The 18,901-nt window shown below is 39.3% G+C and overlaps 1 protein-coding gene across 2 annotated transcripts; it reads right to left on the bottom strand.

The window, feature by feature from the left end:
• Window positions 1-7: 7 nt before the first annotated feature.
• Window positions 8-18,328, bottom strand: jupa (junction plakoglobin a). 2 transcript variants are annotated; one of them, XM_079482401.1, is made up of 16 exons: window positions 18,105-18,328; window positions 6,743-6,797; window positions 6,002-6,163; window positions 5,314-5,567; window positions 4,881-5,119; window positions 4,562-4,763; window positions 4,191-4,335; window positions 3,703-3,806; window positions 3,195-3,533; window positions 2,392-2,544; window positions 2,196-2,315; window positions 1,886-2,036; window positions 1,678-1,799; window positions 1,255-1,297; window positions 986-1,117; window positions 8-863 (listed from the first exon to the last, which is right to left on the bottom strand). In XM_079482401.1, the coding sequence occupies exons 2-15, from the start codon at window positions 6,753-6,755 to the stop codon at window positions 987-989; spliced, it is 2,178 nt and encodes a 725-aa protein (XP_079338527.1). In that variant the 5' UTR covers window positions 6,756-6,797; window positions 18,105-18,328; the 3' UTR covers window positions 8-863; window position 986. The 2 variants fall into 2 exon arrangements, with proteins under 2 accessions (XP_079338527.1, XP_079338528.1); XM_079482402.1 differs by having other exon boundaries at window positions 9-893; window positions 18,105-18,304.
• Window positions 18,329-18,901: the final 573 nt, after the last annotated feature.

Genomic DNA, 18,901 nt, shown 5'->3' with positions numbered 1-18,901 from the left:
CAGCCTTTGATAATATGATTTTATTTGTAATTTTTGGACAATGATGTAAAAATGCTACAAAGACAGCAATCCCCCTTCCTGGTTTATTTTGCATCCTAAAAGTTAAATATCCTGAAAGTTTTAGTAGCTTACGTTACGTGTTAGTCCTTTTTATTCAGCACAGCATTTATTCGTGAAGTAAATGTCAAACATTCTCCATACACTGTAAGAAATAAAATCAGTATTTTCTTGTCTACACATTAAGACAGACTGGAAATAAAACCTTAAGAGAAAACAGTGTATAAAAATGGTCAGACACACTTAAGAACGCTTCATTAGGTTTCGGAGAATAGCTACTGTATTGAGTGAAAAGAGCTGTAGAAAATCAACATGCCAGACATGTACACTCAAAGATATTGATGATAACCTTCATCTGATTAAAACCACTGTGAACAAAACTATAAAGCTCAGTTATAATATAGATCACAAGTCTAAATCGCTGACAGCATCCAAAATCTTAAAACTACAAAAAGCGTCTGATTATCATTATAAAATATTTTAATAAAATCTCTTTGGCATAGTTTACCAGTCCTGTTACCAACAACGTATTAATGCACCCATAAGAAACGCTAAAATATAACATTTTCTACATAAAAAGTGTAAAATGCATCGAGCTGTCCTCGTGTGAAAGCAGTGTGATGTGTTCACCTCTGCCTCTTCCAGCATAGTAAGAATTGCATATATTACAACAACAGTGTCAATGTGTGTTTGTTTACAGATTAACGGACCACAGGCACCCAGCAATGAAAAAACTGCCTATTCTGTAGTTGGACTTTATGCCTCTTCTGTAGTTTTCCTCATTCCTCATTCAATGGAACTGACGGCTGTGAAAAAGGAATCAGTTCAGTTATTACCTGTAGAACATGAGATCAAATTCAATTATGACAATTTCGTAGGTAACTGGTAGTCTTTGATAAATGAAGCATTGTTGTATTGGTGTAATAACCTTAGTAGCGATCGTAGCCTCTGGGCATAGAATCATAAGGCATGCCTTGTACATATTCGTCTTGTTCTAGAGTATTGCCATCCATGTGCATGACATCACCATAATATTGGCCTTGACCGAAGCCATCAAGCTCTGAAATGGACAAGGAGCAGGAAGCTTTAGTAGTGTGGTACAATCTTACCACATGATGCAATTTAATTTGTTGTTAAAAACACAAGTAACAGTCAGAGATATGAATAGTTGTAAAATCTGTGAGAAAATATACTAACCATCGCCTGCTAGGCCAGGATCCATCATGGCATTTTGGTGGGCCTACAAAGGCAACAGGAAATTAATAAAATTGAGTGTCAAAATATTTCCTTATTGCACGTCAGAGCCTCTAATACATCCTTTCAATACAATAACAAGAGGCCTGTCAAGGTTCGAATTAGCAGTTGTTTAATGGGGGAATAATACTGGGAACTAGAAAAGAAAGTGTAATCTTTTTTAACAATATGTAAAAAGTTTCCAAATTCCAAAGCTGCTAATACTTCAAACAATCGTTGGCAGTCTATCTACAAAATTCACCTCAGCTTAACTATACAAAGACTTCATTTCACAATCCAATGAATTTCCGATAGATTCAAATACTCCACTATTAAAGAAAATGAATTATTAATGTTGTTTCAGCCAATAACACATGTCAAACTCACCATCTCCCAAGCAGCGGGGTCGTGTTTGAAGAGGGAGTGTGTGAGCTCCACTGATACTCGTTTCTTATAGTCCTGGTTTTTGTCTTCAGAAATTCGGAAGAGTACAGCAGCGGCATAGGTGGCTGACCGACAAAAACAACAACATTTCATCACATCATATTTACTCAAACCTAATCTTGCTCAAACTCTCAATCTTTCTCTCACTCACCAATGCCTTCATTGCTGGAGTGCAGAAGCTCCATGAGAGGAGAATTGGCTCCTTCAAGTTCAATGATTTCAGCCGACTGTTTATCAAGAGCCAGTTCACACAGAACACCAGATGCCACACGCTTGACATTGTCCACTGGCGAATACAACAGCTGCAAAGAGAGAAAACAAAAGTCTGATACACCACAGTGTCAGCAGGACGGACCCCTGTACCAAAGCATGTGCCCAATCTGCAACCTAAGAAGGTTCTTGTCAGTTGTCACTCTGGCTCTCAACGTTATGTAGAATGTGTATGTAGAAAACAATCTTACCTGAACAAACAGTGGAATGGTTTCCATGCTCGAAATCATGTGTCGGTTTTGAGGATCTCTGGCCAGGATATGCAGAGCACCAGTGCAGCCCTCCACAATCTCCTCCATTCTCACTCCATCCTAAAATGATAAAAGAATTGTTATTTCATTTGAAAATTGAATCACAGCACATGCGAATTATATGAAGATTACGTGCCTGGTATGTTTGTTGAGCAGATGAACCGAATTTCTGTGCATCCTGGTGAGATTTCGTAAGCAAAGTGACCAGTTTGGTAAGGGCATCAGCGTCTCTCAAAGGAGCTTGGTTGTCGGGACACAGGGCCAGGTTACGGATAAGACCGACCACAGCCTAGAGAAGAGAAGATTCGGGATCACACATTGTAAGACAGCATCATTATCAGGGGCATTAACAGTGTCCACAGGGTTACCATGTCCAAAGTTTTACTGCAAAACTGGTCGACTTTTTAACTGTTGCAATGGTTGTTTTGCATTTTGCAAAAGTGGTTTGATATTGTTTATCAGCCATTATTCATTAAGTAAAAAAGAACGTGTTTATGTATAACGTGATTACTACTGAGTTATAACTATAATTATACAGAACGGGATAAATGGAAAATACATATTTGACATATTTTGAGTTCTGGAATTTCGTGTATTTCACCTTGGGGTCATTGGACTAAGTTTGGGCTACTTTTGGCCATTGGACTTTTTTGTTATGCAGATCTGGCAACCTGTGATAAAGGGGCCCACACTGGCCATAGGGGAATGGGACATTTTTTCCAGGCCCCGTGAATTTATGGGTCTGCTATAAAATGAATGAATGAACAAAAGAAGAGCTACACTCAGTGGCTTGAAAGAATGCCGTTTTATTTTACACAAGTCATATGGCGTTGATAACCAAAAGCTTATCAGCATAAATGACCACTGTTGTAGAAACCAGCAATACTAAATATGAAACAGTTTTGTACATTTCTAAAACTAAGACGGTTCTTCGCTCACCTTCACAACTGGCCAGTAATAAGGCTGATTCAGCAATTTGACGATTGCGGGAATGCCGTAATGTATTCGTACGGCGTGCTGTGCGCTTTCAGCATCCGGGTGCCGGCTGGTGAGGTGCCGCAGGGCGCAGACGGCTGGCTCGATGATATCTTGTTTGGAAGCAGCTCTGAGGATGGTGTGAATCAAAGCCTCCACTCCATTACTCTGGGTCACCTGCGTTTTGTTGCGCGTGTTGTTACAGGTGAGATTGGACAGGATGCCTGTGGAGCAGGTTAGCATGTTGATATCGTCTGTGGACAGCAGACCGACCAGAACCTGCAGCAGATTTTCCATTCCGTCCTGCAGAGGGCGAGAGGGAACACATGTTGGTGGCAGGTAACAGAACTCATTTGAGGTTTCATGGCTTTTGTATAGAGATGTGTAAACAGTCTATTTAAAGTGACAAGTGTAAATTGTGTCCCCCAGTCAATGACAAGCACTGTCTCAAGAGTCAGATATAAATATAGACCTGTTTGGTTGCCGAGTCTGACAAGTTCCTTAAGGTCCACAGGCAATTCTGCATTAGACGTTGACTAGAGCCATTCAGATGCATTCCAAGCGCTTGCATACCACCTGAGAATGAAAAACTGCCTTACATATCTGGATTGTATAGTTTTTGTAAATGTGACCCCTCAAGTCCCCTTCAAGTTTTTCTTAATTGACTATATATGGGTATGTGTTTAAGCAAAGTCACTACTACTAACAACATGTCTCTCAAAATCCAAATAACGTAATTGATTTTATTTGCAGAAAGAGAAACTGGACCGAAAACTAAAGTGGTCTTCAAATGTTTTTCCAGAGCAGTATGGTTCGGTACCCAACTTCACTGAAAGTCTATTGGACTGCTCAACGGAGTAACACCATAATACAAAAGAACAGTGATGTTTTCCTTTAAAAGCACCATTCATAAACCCAATGTATTACATTTGAGGCATTCAAATGTTCACTTTGACTTACCAGCATCAACAATAGCAGGCTTGTTACTGGGACAGACAGAGAGCACTTTGAGCACACGGCTGGTGGTCCACAGCAGCTTCTCATAGTTGTAGGTCCTCATGATGTGAACAAGACCCTCAGGGCCACCATTAGCCAGAATAATCAGCTGAGAAACAGTTAGACTGATGTCACCACGGGCAATAAACATATATCTTTGAAATAACCTACACATACGTGTATGACACTGATTTGTACAAACACTTTATTCTGATTGATGTGTTCAACAGTCAAACATGTTTTGCATTATGACCGCTAAACTTCATAATTGACAGCTCCAGGCTGTCACGGTTTCATTGTCTATTACAACATGATCAAAAGGTAAACATAAACACCTTGCTCTCCTGGTTCCCATAGGACAGTAGCTGAAGGCAGTCTGTGGTGATGGCCAGGAATTTAGGATTGCTCTTCTTTAGCAGGGGGACCATCCGCTGCAGGCCATCAGCCAGACGTACCGCCATCTTGGCTCCCTCCTGGTGTAAGATCAGGTTGTGCAGGGTGGTGATGGCATAGAAAACAACAGAATCCATTGGAGAGCTGCATAAAAGAAGAGAGATTGTATGGACAAATATTGAGTGATTTCATGAATGAACATGGTTTTTATTTGTTTTAGTACTTAAGTACTATTACATTGCATTGTATTTTGTTTCTCACCTCAGCATGCGCACCAAAGCGGGAATGCCTCCTGATTTAAAGATGGCGAGCAGCCCCTCGCGCTGGTGCGAGAGGTTGTGAAGGATGCTGGCTGTGGCGCGGGTGGTCTCCATGTCCGATGTGTTCTGCATGGCCCTCACGACTGCCGCCACCATCTGCGGGGACTGCATCAGAGCTCGCCGCGACGCATCCTTACGGGTCAGCTGGTTCACGATCATAGCTGCCTTATTCACCACGGCCTGAAGCAAAAAAAGCCAGAGGTCAGAAGAAGAAAGTAATGTGCTTGAGTCTTTTTTTTAAATGAAGATTTCACATTTTCTTTAAACAAGATAATACGAATACATTCCAGTGGTGAACTAAATCCACAGAAAATTCTGTATCTCAGTGTAACATACACTCAAACATCGCATGTTTAAACCGATCATTTAAGCACCTGGTCGTCGTCATTAAGGAGTTTGGTGAGTTCTGGAATGGCGCGTGTGGCGAGCTCGGCGTCGTCCTGGTAGTTGATGAGATGAACGATGGCGGCTTTGAGCTGCTGAGAGGGTTCGGCCAGCTTCTGTACGTTGGTCTGTTGGGATGGATCGATCTGTGTGGAGAGGATGGTGGTTCCCTCCGTAAACGTCTCTGGAAACATGGCCGCTCTCACCCGTTGGGTACGTGTCACAGCGTACTGAGAATCGAAATCTATTGTAGACATTGAAAGAGAGAGAAGCACTATTTATATAGTACAACAAATACAGACTTTATTCATACATAACTTAAATGTAACATATTACACCAATTGAATATTATCAGTATTGCTTTTATAGACGTTTCAATTAAGGAGAGTTTTAGGAAATAAAAGAAACGTGAATTCATAAGCAATTCAACAGCAATCTTGTTTACAGTCGTACTTCTAAGTGATTCTATGCTAAATGGTTTTCTTGCACAAAACACGAAAAACAATCTGATCATGAATAAAAAATGAGACCAATTGGATTATATGTTGGGTTTAAGGTTAATATGAGAATGACAATGAGGAGCAGTAATCTAACCCAGCACATGGAGAATCTATATTAAAGAGTATGAATACAGTGTATGTTAATGAGCTGTGTGTAGATGATGGGATTGTATTTCACCTGCAGGGTTTTCTGTGTATGTGGCTGTATAGGTTAGTTTCTTGCTATACTCTGTTCCCTCATCGTCTGTGCGAACCGTATTGGCTCCTGACTGGATGCCTGAATCTGTCCCGTAGAACGTGTTCCACTCTGTGACCTTCGTCATACCTGTGGGCTCTTTCACTGATACACAATCACATATGTGTTCCTTAACAACAGCATATGTAGACCAAAACACTTCATATTTATTGTTAAAAAGATGAAACAAGCACTGAAAACCATTTCAAAGACCAATTTTTCCCCATAAGGGAGGAAGACTGTAAATGTTAAAGGGATACTTCACCCAAAAAAGAACATTCTTGCCCCACATTGACTCCAAAAGCAGGAACATTTTGTTCTGTTGAACACTAAAGACGACATTTTGAAGAATGTAGGACAGCTAACTGTCCTGGGGCACTTTTCACTACGATCTTGTTTTTTCCTACTAACGGTATCAATGGGGGGGCAAAACCTGTCTGGTTATAAGCATTCTACCAAATATATTTCTCTGTGTTCACCAGAACAAAGACATTTATACATATTTAGAACAACTAGAAGGTGAGTAAATGATGACAGATTTTTCATTTTTGGGTGAAGTATCCCTTTAAAGCTAACAGACAAACGTCAGTTCCAAAATGTCTTTATAAAAAACAAGAAATAACATGTACAGTCGGTTTAATAATTTATTAATGAATTCAAACTGTTGAAATGACATTGACTTACTGTGAATTTCCATTTTGGCCTCCTGGACTCAAACCAAACAGTCCAAAAATAAAACCTGTACAAAAAAGAGAAAAACGATGGATTAAAGAAATATTCTAATTTCAACTAAACCAGCATGGCAGATTATAATCTGAAATTCAAACAACATTGGGCAATCAAAACGGGTGCAAAGGATCATGGGACAAGTGGAGATCCAGGAAGTGAGAGGGGCTATGACGGGCTAGCGTCAAAGTTTTGACCCTTGCCTTTCCAAGCAAGGTGTGTTAGTACAACCACAACAACCTCACAAAACCCGTTCTGCGTGTTTTGACATTTACACACCTATACACACCAAACCCCTCCCCGATCAAAAACTCTCTCTCTCTCATACTAACACGCACACTCAACACATTTCAGGCCAAGCTCAGACTAGTACTGTTTCTAATAAACATTCATGATACAATTCAAGACACCAATAAAACCTTGTTATCAGTAACTAAAAGCAACGAAGAGTCAAGAAGAACCTGCTCAACGGCACAGCACAGCCATTTTGTTTTTCACTTTCGTCCCGATATAAAATCCACGTTTCTTTTTTGCAAGTTATTCATTTTTTCTCTCATTCAGGTCATCTAAACTCTCTTAGTGCCTTGCGTTTCTACAGAAGATGCAATCCATACTATATAGCAGATGCAATACAAGATTCAAGGATTCAGGGATTGGCCGAGTTTAAAAAATGTGGGTAGGTTTAAGATAAGAATACTTACTTCTAGCCTTGGGGAACTGGAAAACACAACAACCAATTAGAATCAGCTAAAAAAGTGCAAAAAGTGAGCAAAAAGTGTATAAACCGTCAATATCTAAGCTTCTGGATGCACGGCAAAGCGGTTCGTCACATTCAACCAACAATGCCGTTTTCAAAATGCACTGCTGAACATAAAGGTGGAATGTATTTAGAGGGTTTCAAACTAGCAGGAAACCAGTAGGAATCTGACGCCCAGCAACAGCCTGTGTTCACAAAAACCTAACAAAAAAGTAAGAGAATGAAAGGAAAGATGTGACCTTTATGGACTTCACAATAATAACATAACCAGAGGCATTCCTGTTGAACAAACAAATTGCTTTCAATATCAAGATATTTTGTTCGATTCCCATGAAAGGCATAAATTGATATATAGCCTGTAAGTTGGATGAAAGTGTTTGCCAAATATAAATGAAAAAACAATCACTGCCCTTACTTTGTGAAGATGTGCGTTGTCTTTACTGAACTTTACTTTAATGAATACTGAACGCAGAACATCGGGGCGCAGGCTGAACACATATTTTGGATGCCTTACATGTTGACACACGAAGAGAGTGTGAACACACATGCATGTGGTCTGTGCGGTTGACCAATAAGAACAGAGCATCGTGGAGAATGTCATTTTAAAAGCATATAGCGGATACCAATGCTAAAAAGATGTTTGCAACAAATTGGGTGTTTGGGTTGGGTTATGTGTCACCAGAATTGTAGTTTTGCTTAATGAGAACCAGCGTCGTTAAACATATTGTTTACAATGTTGATTTGCATATCGTCGCCGTCGTCGGCAGAAACTTTGGATCTTTACATTTTTGATTTAAGTTTTTTGTCATAAATCAATATTATTAGTCATACTTTATGCTTATCACTGGGCTTTGCAAAAATCGAACCAATAAAAAAGTATTTTAAAAATACAGTGCTTTTCCGTTTCCTAAAAAAACAGCAAATCTGGACATATGAGGTTTCGTAATGACAGTGACGGTATTCCCTTTCTCTGGAAAATGTCATGACAACACACCTATCTGGGTGTAGCCCAACCACAAGCATGTGGGAACATGCAAGCGGTGACTCCTGTACTATCAGCCCTGCAGGTGAACGAGGGAAAGCGTCTGTATGATCTTTTAAGGCGTGGTTCTCTCAAGCTTGCATTCTACACACCCATTCTGAATTACACGGTTTACACACTGTCCTACAATTTGCACAATGTAGCAAATTATGCGAGTATGGAGACCACTTCAAGATATCACCCAAGATCAGCTTTACATCTTTCTGATTTTGGTCCCAGAACAAGTTAGTAAGTCTAAGTAGTGCAATATTTCTACATGTAATTTTATATGAAGCGTTATTAAGGGTGTGGAAAATTACAGTGACACACCCAACATAAACAAAATTCTTTCTTTTCCTACTTTCTCACAGCATTATACACAAGTGGCAGGTGGCAGATTTACTAACAGCACTATTACAAGTAATAGTTCACCCAAAAATGAAAATTCTGTTCTTTCAAGTTGTTCCAAATCTGTATAAATGTATTTGTTGTGATGCACACGGAAAAAAAATATTTGGAAGAATGCGTGTAACCAAACAGTTCTTGAGAAGATATTTTGAAGAATGTAGGAAAGCACACCTTTCTGGGGTACTTTTTTACCGCCGTTGTCATTTTCCCTACTATGGTGGTCAAAAACTAAGTATTATACTGTTAAGCATTCTTCCAAATATCTTTCTCTGTGTTCATGGGGCAATGAAATGTATACAGATTTGGAACAACTCAAAGGTAATTTTGGGGGTTCTTTAACCCTCGCAATAAAACTCAATTTGTAACTTTCTTAAGTAAAAATAAAAAAATCAGTTATTGATTCTACATAATAAGTCAGAGTTCAAAACTGTCTTATCTTACCCTGTTGTGCAACATCATTTAAAAACATTTCAAAGGTATTATAACATCAAATATACTGCATAAATTATAAGATGAGCAGTCTGGTACAATTTCACAGAAGATAAAAAGAACACTAAACTCTCATAAAAAACAAGTAACTCAGAGTTATGTTTCAAACAGAGATGGCAATAGAGAGGCCAAAGTAAATAATATACAAATTAATACAAAAATAAAAGTTTTCATTAAAATAAAGAATGCACATTTATGTCAGAATGTTTTGCTTTAATGTTCATGTTACAACATAAATAAAATCTGCGGTCTTTGCTATCATAATAACAAATGTAGCTTCTTTATATTTGTATATATTCCTAAATAATACTTAGATGTTTGTATTTATATATTTCATGTTATTTTTATATTTTCTTTTTATGAATATTTTTACTGTGGTCTCTGAGGTGTGTACTGCCTCTACTTTGAACTTAACAAATAACTGTGACGATGATCTGTTAATGAGTAACAGTTTATTACTGTACGTTCACTTTCACATGGAGAAAACCGGAGCAAATAAAACGTCCCACGCCCTTAAGAATCATCTCCCACCCCCAGCTGACTGACTCCACCCACTCATCCCTGCCCAATGGATCCAGGCATCAGCTTGGGCGACTCTGAAACGAGGCTGATATTTGTGTGACTAACGCTGTGAGAGTCACAACGGGCAGTAGACCGATGACCAATCCCATGGCAGATTCCCAAAACTGTAATCCTGGTGTGACATTCTACACCAGACCATGGTGTGCTACCGCTCTCACACGGTCTCTCTCACCCTGTCTGTCCTTCCATCACAGAAATATACACAAATAAAATGTCCCCCGACAGACTTATTAACCCATATATATATATATATTTTTTTTTTAAATACAATCGTTGATTTGAGACGAAAAAGAAGAATGTACAAAGACTATCATTTGTGTTAAAAGCATGACGTATACATTTAAACAGTTCTATATAATTGTATAAATATAGAGAAATTCACATTTAACCACACAGCTGTGGTTTGTCCGCTTTAGTATATAAAATCTGTTTGTTTCCCTCAACCACAATCACTTCCGGCGTCCGCTCTCCCGTGACCCAAACAGACGTGCTGATGTTGCGCATTTACAGAACAATGGTCAACACTCACAGTATAGTCACTATAAGCTCACTGCCCTGCCCCCAGGACAGACAGGGAGTGCCACTGACGTGACTCAGGTGTAACCTACCGTGACTGCGTGCGTCTATGTGTACTGGCAGCGTGAATTACTCCGAAAACAAAAGCCTCCTGGTTTCTGCAGACTTTCAGTACTGATAACAATCAAAAGTGTAATTTCCTTTTAAGTGAAAGAGAAGTTTAAAAAGACCCTTTTAAACATCCTCTTTTGGTTGAACAAGTTCCTCCCGCAGAACCACAAAAAACTCTTCACCCAAAAAGTTGACAATACACCCAAAAATGAAAACAATAGTGCTTAAAGCACTTACAGTGATTCTTTACTAGTAATCATAGGGGAACCTCTTTTAGAGCTATATAGCACCTTATATTGGTTCTTCAGTGGTTCTTCAGGATGACTGAGGTGCTATAAAGAACCGCTGAAGTAACCATATGGTGCTATTTAGCACATCGGTAACCCCAAAGAACCTCTGAAGCACCAAGTAATGGTGCTATATAGCACTGAAAGTGGTTCTCCTATGATTACGAGCAAAGAACCACTTTTAGCATCATTTTTTAAGAGTGTACTATGGGAGTCAATGGGGACATTCTTCCAAATATCTTTCTCTATGTTCATCAGAACAAATAAATATATAGAGATTTGGAACGACTCGAAGGTGAGTAAATGATAACAGAATTTTTGGGTGTACACAGTATTTGGACACATTATTTATTTTAAAGTATCAAAATTATGAACACCCTTATGAAAATGAACCATTGTTTAACTAGAGTAACCAAACTAAACTTAAACAACGGTATTTGTAGTTGTAAAAAAACTGAAACTTACTATGATCTCACCACAATAACCATGGTTTAAACGTGGTGTTTGTTGCGAAATAAAAACGTCACTTTTACTAAAATAAAACCATTTTTTCAAAGAGCATATACATCCATTGTTTTCTAATCTCAGACCTAATAATAGAAGAGGAATATTTTGTTATGTGGTGCCCTGTATACCTTAATGCTGATTGGCTACAAGGTTGTTTTGGTACTCGGCTCGACTTTGTCTAAATAAGCGTGATTCAGAAATCAGACACCCCACCTTTGAGACAATTTAGAAGTGTTGCATTTTATGTTTTGGGTTCAATGTATCACAGCCCATTCAGGATGTCTGTGTTTTTACAGTTGCCCTAATTGCGCCATTAATGCATTTACATCTGAATTACAGCCAATAAGCAGCCATTTTGATTTCAGAGTCAGTCTCCAGAGATTATACAGCTGCTGTGTCTCATAGCTCTCATTCAGTAGTATGAAATCCAAAGCCACCCACACAAACTGTTAATGACATTGTGACCTGGCAGTTACCAGCTGAGGCCATAATGCTGAGAGCCCGCTGAGTCCGAGTTTTCCCCAGACACTCGGCTTGCTTCCGCTGTAGACAGCCAGTGGGCGAGCTTGTGGTCAGCAGCACAGGGTCGGACCCGCGGGTTTCTTTAACCCCTGTCTAAATGCACATGAGGGCCTCCGAACATGCAGATCTATCAAGCAGCATATCCAATTACAAAGTTATCATTGCGTGTTACCAGAACACTAGATGTGTTCAGAAGAGTGTACTACATAGCTGCCTACATCTGCAGGCATCCCGAGTATTTCCTGAAACTACAAATCAAAACAACAAGGCTATGGATCTATTCACACAGGGGGCAAAGAAAAATGATTTTTGCTAATAGTCACCACTCAGATGTAAGTTTGTGCGTCACATGGTCAGATTCACTACGTCACACTGCATTGCAATTGGTATTGGTAACAAAAGTATTTCGTTCAATGGCTGTTTTCAAACTTTCTAGACAATTCCAGAGTTATGGAGGTTATATTTTCAGTCGATATTTTGAATTAAAATACTCTGAATATGTATTTTATATCAATATATTGAAACACATGTTCATATTTGACTAAACCCCTGATGAGAGATTCCAGACATCAGAAAAACATCAGTCTATGCACAAGTTTCGTATTTTAATAAAGAGAAATATAAATGGGTTATGGATGTGACAAAAAAGGATGCACTTCGTAGGATTTCTGTGAATTAAAAGATGCAAACCATAGGAAATGACACCCAATGGAGGTATGGGTCTTACTCTTACTTGACCACAAAATCGTTTTATTTTCATTTTCATGAGGAATATGTCCCGTTACGTGACAAATCCGTTATGGATGTGACAACTCACTTACCGGACTATGGGAACACATAAAACATGCTTTAAAAGACTTCACATAAGTATTTAAACCACCAAATATTAAAATCTGACCTATCAGTATGATTAAACCTTTGGTAAAAACTTTGATTTCTATCATCTTCAGGTTGACACTTACTTGGAATTGCCCTTTCTTCCTCTAATAAGAAAACCTGTAGAACCTTTCACAACATTGGGACCCATCCTTATATTTCCCACTGCAATAACAATGTTTCTACACCTGTTCATTTTTAAATTCTTAATAAGAAAACTGCGTAAGATGGGTCTGGCTTTTCAGAAAAAGTGCGTCAGTAAACTTGATTATTTTCTTGTGGATACTCAGCACAAAAACATGCAATTCCAGCTCATTCTAGTGTTATTGCACAACTCTATTGCGTTAGAACGCCCCCAAGTTCAACCCCCTCTGAATGCAGCTGATGTAGAATTTCACAGCAGTGAGATCTTCAGGCATGTGAGGACAAGCTGTGTTATATCATCCTCTAGCTAAACAATTACAACCATTACAAGCACATAGAAAATAAATGTTCTATTACTGCCAACAGTACATACACTAAAGAAATGTGTTATATAGCACTAAAAGTGGTTCTAGCTCGTGATCATGGGGGAACCACTCTTATTGCTATAGAACCATATTTTGGTGCTTCGGAGGTTCTTCAGGATGCCTGAGGTGCTATATAGAACTGCTGAAAAACCATACAGGTTTTTTATACAGAAATGTTGCTGTGTAGCAGGGGCTCCCAAACATTTCAGCCCATGACCCCCAAAAAGCAGTACCAGACATTACAAACATTGCACACACGCACTTATTAGTTCTATCCTAAACCTGCATAATGACAACACAGAAGAACACAGTCTTATTTGCTCATTACTTCACTTGTTGTCATACATAAACTATGAACTATTACTACAGATGGTGGAACTTCATCTAATTGATTGGACTGCTGAGATGTACTCTTTATGCAAACCTTTGCCTCTTTTCTTACGTGAGGATGATGGCCTTTCTGACGGCGGCACTTCTCCTCCCTCCTCCGATGGCCCCCCCACTTTGTCTTTGGTCGATATTAACCAATGTTTCATTTCGACAAATACAAATATCCTAAACTTAAAGCCTGAAATATATTTTGGCAGGGACGGTTTAACATCCCTAACCTAATGCGGTTGCTAAAGTTGTTAATGTGACAATGAAATTAGGGGTCACGAACGAGGGGGAGGAAATTCCAAAGGCTGATGGCTTTTTATTTTGTATGTACTTATAAAAAAGTTAGTTAAAAATATTAGTTATTTTATTACAGTTATTGATTTAATATGCTATTTCTAATAGTGAAAAAAAAGATTTCTGGAAATCATCTTGCGATCCCGCCCTCGCAACCTTGCCGTGACTCCTACTTTGGGGATCCCCTGCTATTGCACCTCGGTCACCCCAAAGAACCACTGAAGCACATATAGCCCCATTTTTAGCATATAGCATAGAGTGTACATTGCTTACAGCTACTTCAAGAACAGTTTTATCATTTCAACAATAACGTTTAACAACAAACTAATCTGTTTATCTGTGTTAGTACAGTTGGTCACACAATCCATACTTCAGTGTAAACACTTATTAAAAGTGGACCGAAGCTAAATTACAAGCATTTGGTCATGGGTGTCACTTGCAGTAAGTGCATAGATGAACCCAGACAGGAAGAGAGCGCATAAGTCATTGCAGTCTGTCTGCTCAATGCACCCTTGTGTCTCCTTTCATTGTTCAATGCGACTGATTCACAGTTAGCACGGACTAAGAACAGAGCCGGCTGAGATCAGTCTCTGGATTCACGCAAATATTCAAACATCAACCATCCCATAATCCCTCTTCTGTTTCAGTCCAGTTGAGAGAGGTCTTTCCATTTCAATGGAACACTTGACTAAATGTAGACGCTATGTGACGGAATATGGCTAATGGACGATCAGACACAATTCACGTTATTGTAAGACGTTTCTCGTATGAGTCATTAGCCGAGGCACTTATTGTAAGTGGGGCGTTCTCTGAGATTTCTGACACTCTGACACCAACATTCGTGTTAAAATGATTTTTTTGTTTTGAAGGAAACCATTTCAGACGCGTCTTGGTGTCTGCGGCGCTCCGCTACAAAATGTCCAAATTTAGTCTGCCGAGCCAAGGCAGGTACTTCATCATCGCTATGCATGAGCTCGCCGGGCAAAACTGAGTCAACGTGACAGTCGTTGAATATTTCATCAGTCTGAGATAACCTAAGGGAAACTTATTCGGCATAAATCTGAAGGCATTAGGAAGAACAGCACACTGTTGACAATTCGGTTTATTTCGGACTGAAAAAAAACTGTCTGGGCGACTGTATTATACAGAACAGGAGTAAAACCAGAGCATGCAGTTTAAATAGCTCATGAAAGCTGGATAATATAGTTAAATGTGTTTGTGTTCCACACCGTTAACCAAATTCTTACTCATGTTCCCTCTTTGGAGCCCTGAGTCACTGGTACAGTACAGATATCTACAGTGATCTAGTGAACAAACATGTAGGTGTGTCCTTGAAAAGTTAGTCGCAGTGATATGAAGTGTTAGATAAAACCTCTCGTGGGTCAATAAGGAACAAATACTCTTATATACGACTATGGGAATGTTCTCTGCCATTCAAAAGGAGGCCTCTTTGGCACGATTATTCATTATTGTGAGATGGTGTCTCTAGTGTGAGTCTCTATTCCCTGAATGGCCCCTTTCTCCACCTCTCCTTGGTTACTCTACACCTCCCGAACACTTCCAGTATGGCTGAATTAAGGCGTGGAGATGTTCAGTCTTGATGATACATGCCCAAATCCTCCCACAGACGTTTTTCACTCTTCACTTCTGTCACACTGGCTCTGAAATGTACAGTGGTCCTCATACCATTACAATAACACTTATGATATCACACTTGATTTCTAAATCTGAGGTTGCATCATAGGTGTGAGTTACTTCTAGTCAAGCTACTTGCTCATCATTTAACAATAAAAATGACTTTGTTGTTGCTTAAGTGAACTTATTCAAGTACACACTATGCAATCTAGATCACATTACCCATTAAGAACGGGATGTAATTTAAAGCAATACTTTGCAACAAGATTTTTCCCTCCTTCGAACTTCTCGCAGTTGATTCAATTATTGATGTTAAAGGAAGTTAGTTTTCTCATTCCGTCTTGATATGAGAGTTTAAAGGTAAGTTTTATATTAGAAGTGGAATATGAGGAGACTAGCGGGTTAGACCGCCTGCTGGGTTCCTTTGTGACTGCTGAGTATTAATTTGGTGGGCCTGACCTGCTGTTGGGACTGTTTATTGACATCCGAGGAGGGCTTTGTCAATAATTAATAAGAGTAGAGCTGACCAAATGTCGGAAGCACAGGGTGTATAGGTCTCACTAGAAGAGGTAGGAAACAAACAGTGTGGAAAAACCTACTAGGTAAAGAAGAAATAATTCGAATAAAATCTACAGAAAAAGCCAGTGTGATTCATGTGGATTATTATTGCAAGAAACGCATTTCACATTTATAAAGCAATCAACCGGTAAAGTCTTAAAGAGCAAATGACTTAATCCTGAATAGATTATGAGGCTATATAAATCCATATTTCCATCTCAAAGCAAGTTGGGCATTCGCTATAGATTACATGCTCCATATTTGTAATTCCAATTGCGCCGCGAGTCGACCTGGACTACAGCCATCTCAAGAGGTTTGTACTGTATAAAGTGCTTTAGATATAAATTATGAACAAGAAAGAGCCAGTGAGAAACCGTTGGAGGGAAACAGATCTAAAAAGGTTCCTAAAAAGCGAAAGTAACCAAAAAGCAAACAAAGAGTAATGAACAATCTACACATCATGTAAACCTAATGGTGCCCCATCAGAAAGTGTAATCACGAAGGGGGATCACACTTCCCATTGCTGTCCTAATGTAGGACAATATCAGGGATTTGTGCTTGTATGAGGATTAACAGCTATGTGCGAGCCCAGATGCCATAAATCTCAGCCAAAACCCAACGCCAGTCTCACAAACGCCTACATAGAGCAAAAAACACATCCTGTCTGTGTTACTGTGTACAGCACCTGACCCATACAGATATATAAATAGACCGTCATACGTCACTCGCGTTTATTTAACATTTTGGAGAGCGTGCACTTAACAATTATCCTCTCTTTCTGTGCCAGTACGGCCATCCAAAATCCAAACCGTTGAGCACATCAGTACAGAACTGCTTAGACTTGCTGGTTAAATCCATGTCATTAAAGTCTGCAGAATCGAGTCGGTCCAAATCACTGACAGAGGATGTGCTCTTGCTTCCCTGCTAACCAGACAAACAGGAAAGGGTGTATCTTAAGGAGCTTTGTTCCCCTCCATGCAGATTATTAAAATGAGTCCTTTGACACTCAAAGACTACTTAACTATAAACTTCATTACCACTGAACCGTGAGGAAACCTTGATTGTATCAAACTGTTTATGATGAAAGTGTTCCGAGTAAATAGAACACAGCCCCACCCAGACAAACCTATAAGACCCTAACAACGTAAAGACGTCATTTCTGTATACAAAATGTATAACTTTAAATGTTCTATTTATTTCCCAACTATAGACGACACCTAGATTCGTGATGTTAAGGGACACTTTGAAACTAGGGTGTCACAGGTGAGGCAACAGTCCAACATGCAAGTCCAATCGAAATTACAGTAAATCAACGTCCACATCATTACAATCAAACACAAAACGACACTAGAAAATATTTCGTGTTAAATGTCTTTACACGTATTACTTCCATGCATCTACTCCATATGTTTAACGTCAACAGCTGACTGGGGGTAGCGCGAGGAGGAGGCTGTTGCTTGCTCGTGTCCGAAAAAGGGAAAGATCCGTCGGTTCTTTGTTTTGTATTCCCGGCGTCCACCTTCTTTGTGCATGAACACAACTGCGTCTAAATCACACACAACTGTGCGTTCATTCAAACTGCGTTAGTTGGAAACAACGTAGAGACTGTTTGCGAAGTAAACGCGTTTAAAGTTCCTATCAGTTGGAACGCGACACGCGGAAGTGGGAGCGTACAGGTAAACCAACACCGACAACCCAGATCACCACGATACGATCGTTTCCCACTAGATGTACCGCGACTAAAGCTTGCTTTATAGACATCGATGTTTAATGCTTCTTTAAAGGGACTTTACAAACGGTTTCTCTAACAAACCCCGGTTTAAAAGCAAAAACGCAGGTTTGAACGCGTCTAAAATCAGCTGTAACTTACCTTTAAACACTCCGGAACTGCTGCTGCCAGTGATTTAAGAGCCGTTTAGTTTCCCCACTACACAGACTTCCAGTTAGTGCGACACTTTCTCTTGCATTCAGATGAGGGTGAACAATGTTCCCTCAACAGAGAGCAAAGTCTCTTCCAAAGCTCCGCCCCCCGATACTATACGAGCAAACCACACCCAAACCCACACCCCTGCACTCTCTTAACAACACGGTCACATAAGGACCTCAATAGCATAGACACAATATAGCATAACTTTCAACATACAAACATATAGACGTTATAACATCTATGATTACTCTATTTTATTTATGTGCATGCAATGGTTTCAACAAGTCAAGTGTAATATGTATGTTCCCATGAGCAGAGATCTCCTACCTGTAGGGCACAATCCCTCAGAGACCGCACCTTTGTTTCAACATACAAGTGATGAGTCATGCAACTCTCAGACACTGTGTAGTCAATTCATGTGACATTAAATTCCAATATGCTTTGATTTAAAATATGTCACGGTTCCAAAACCAAAAGGGAAAATGTCCTATTAATGTTTGTTTATTCAGCTCTTGTGTTATTGTTGGGGTTTTAATATATATGCAATAATAAACTCATTTGAACCGACCGACCATTTTATTTGTAAGATGAGTTTGTATTTTCGAATACACCAAAACAATGACCGCTCACTTAGTTTGAATTAGCTCAACACTTTGTTAAAGCGTAACGCATTCTTCAGAGTGACTGATGTTGAATAGCAGTGCATTTGGAAATAATTCAATTCTTATTGGCATAGTTCA

Source organism: Barbatula barbatula, assembly GCF_947034865.1.
Source record: "Barbatula barbatula genome assembly, chromosome: 20".
In the NCBI taxonomy this organism is placed as follows: domain Eukaryota; kingdom Metazoa; phylum Chordata; class Actinopteri; order Cypriniformes; family Nemacheilidae; genus Barbatula; species Barbatula barbatula.
This window is presented reverse-complemented; position numbering and strand designations above follow the sequence as displayed.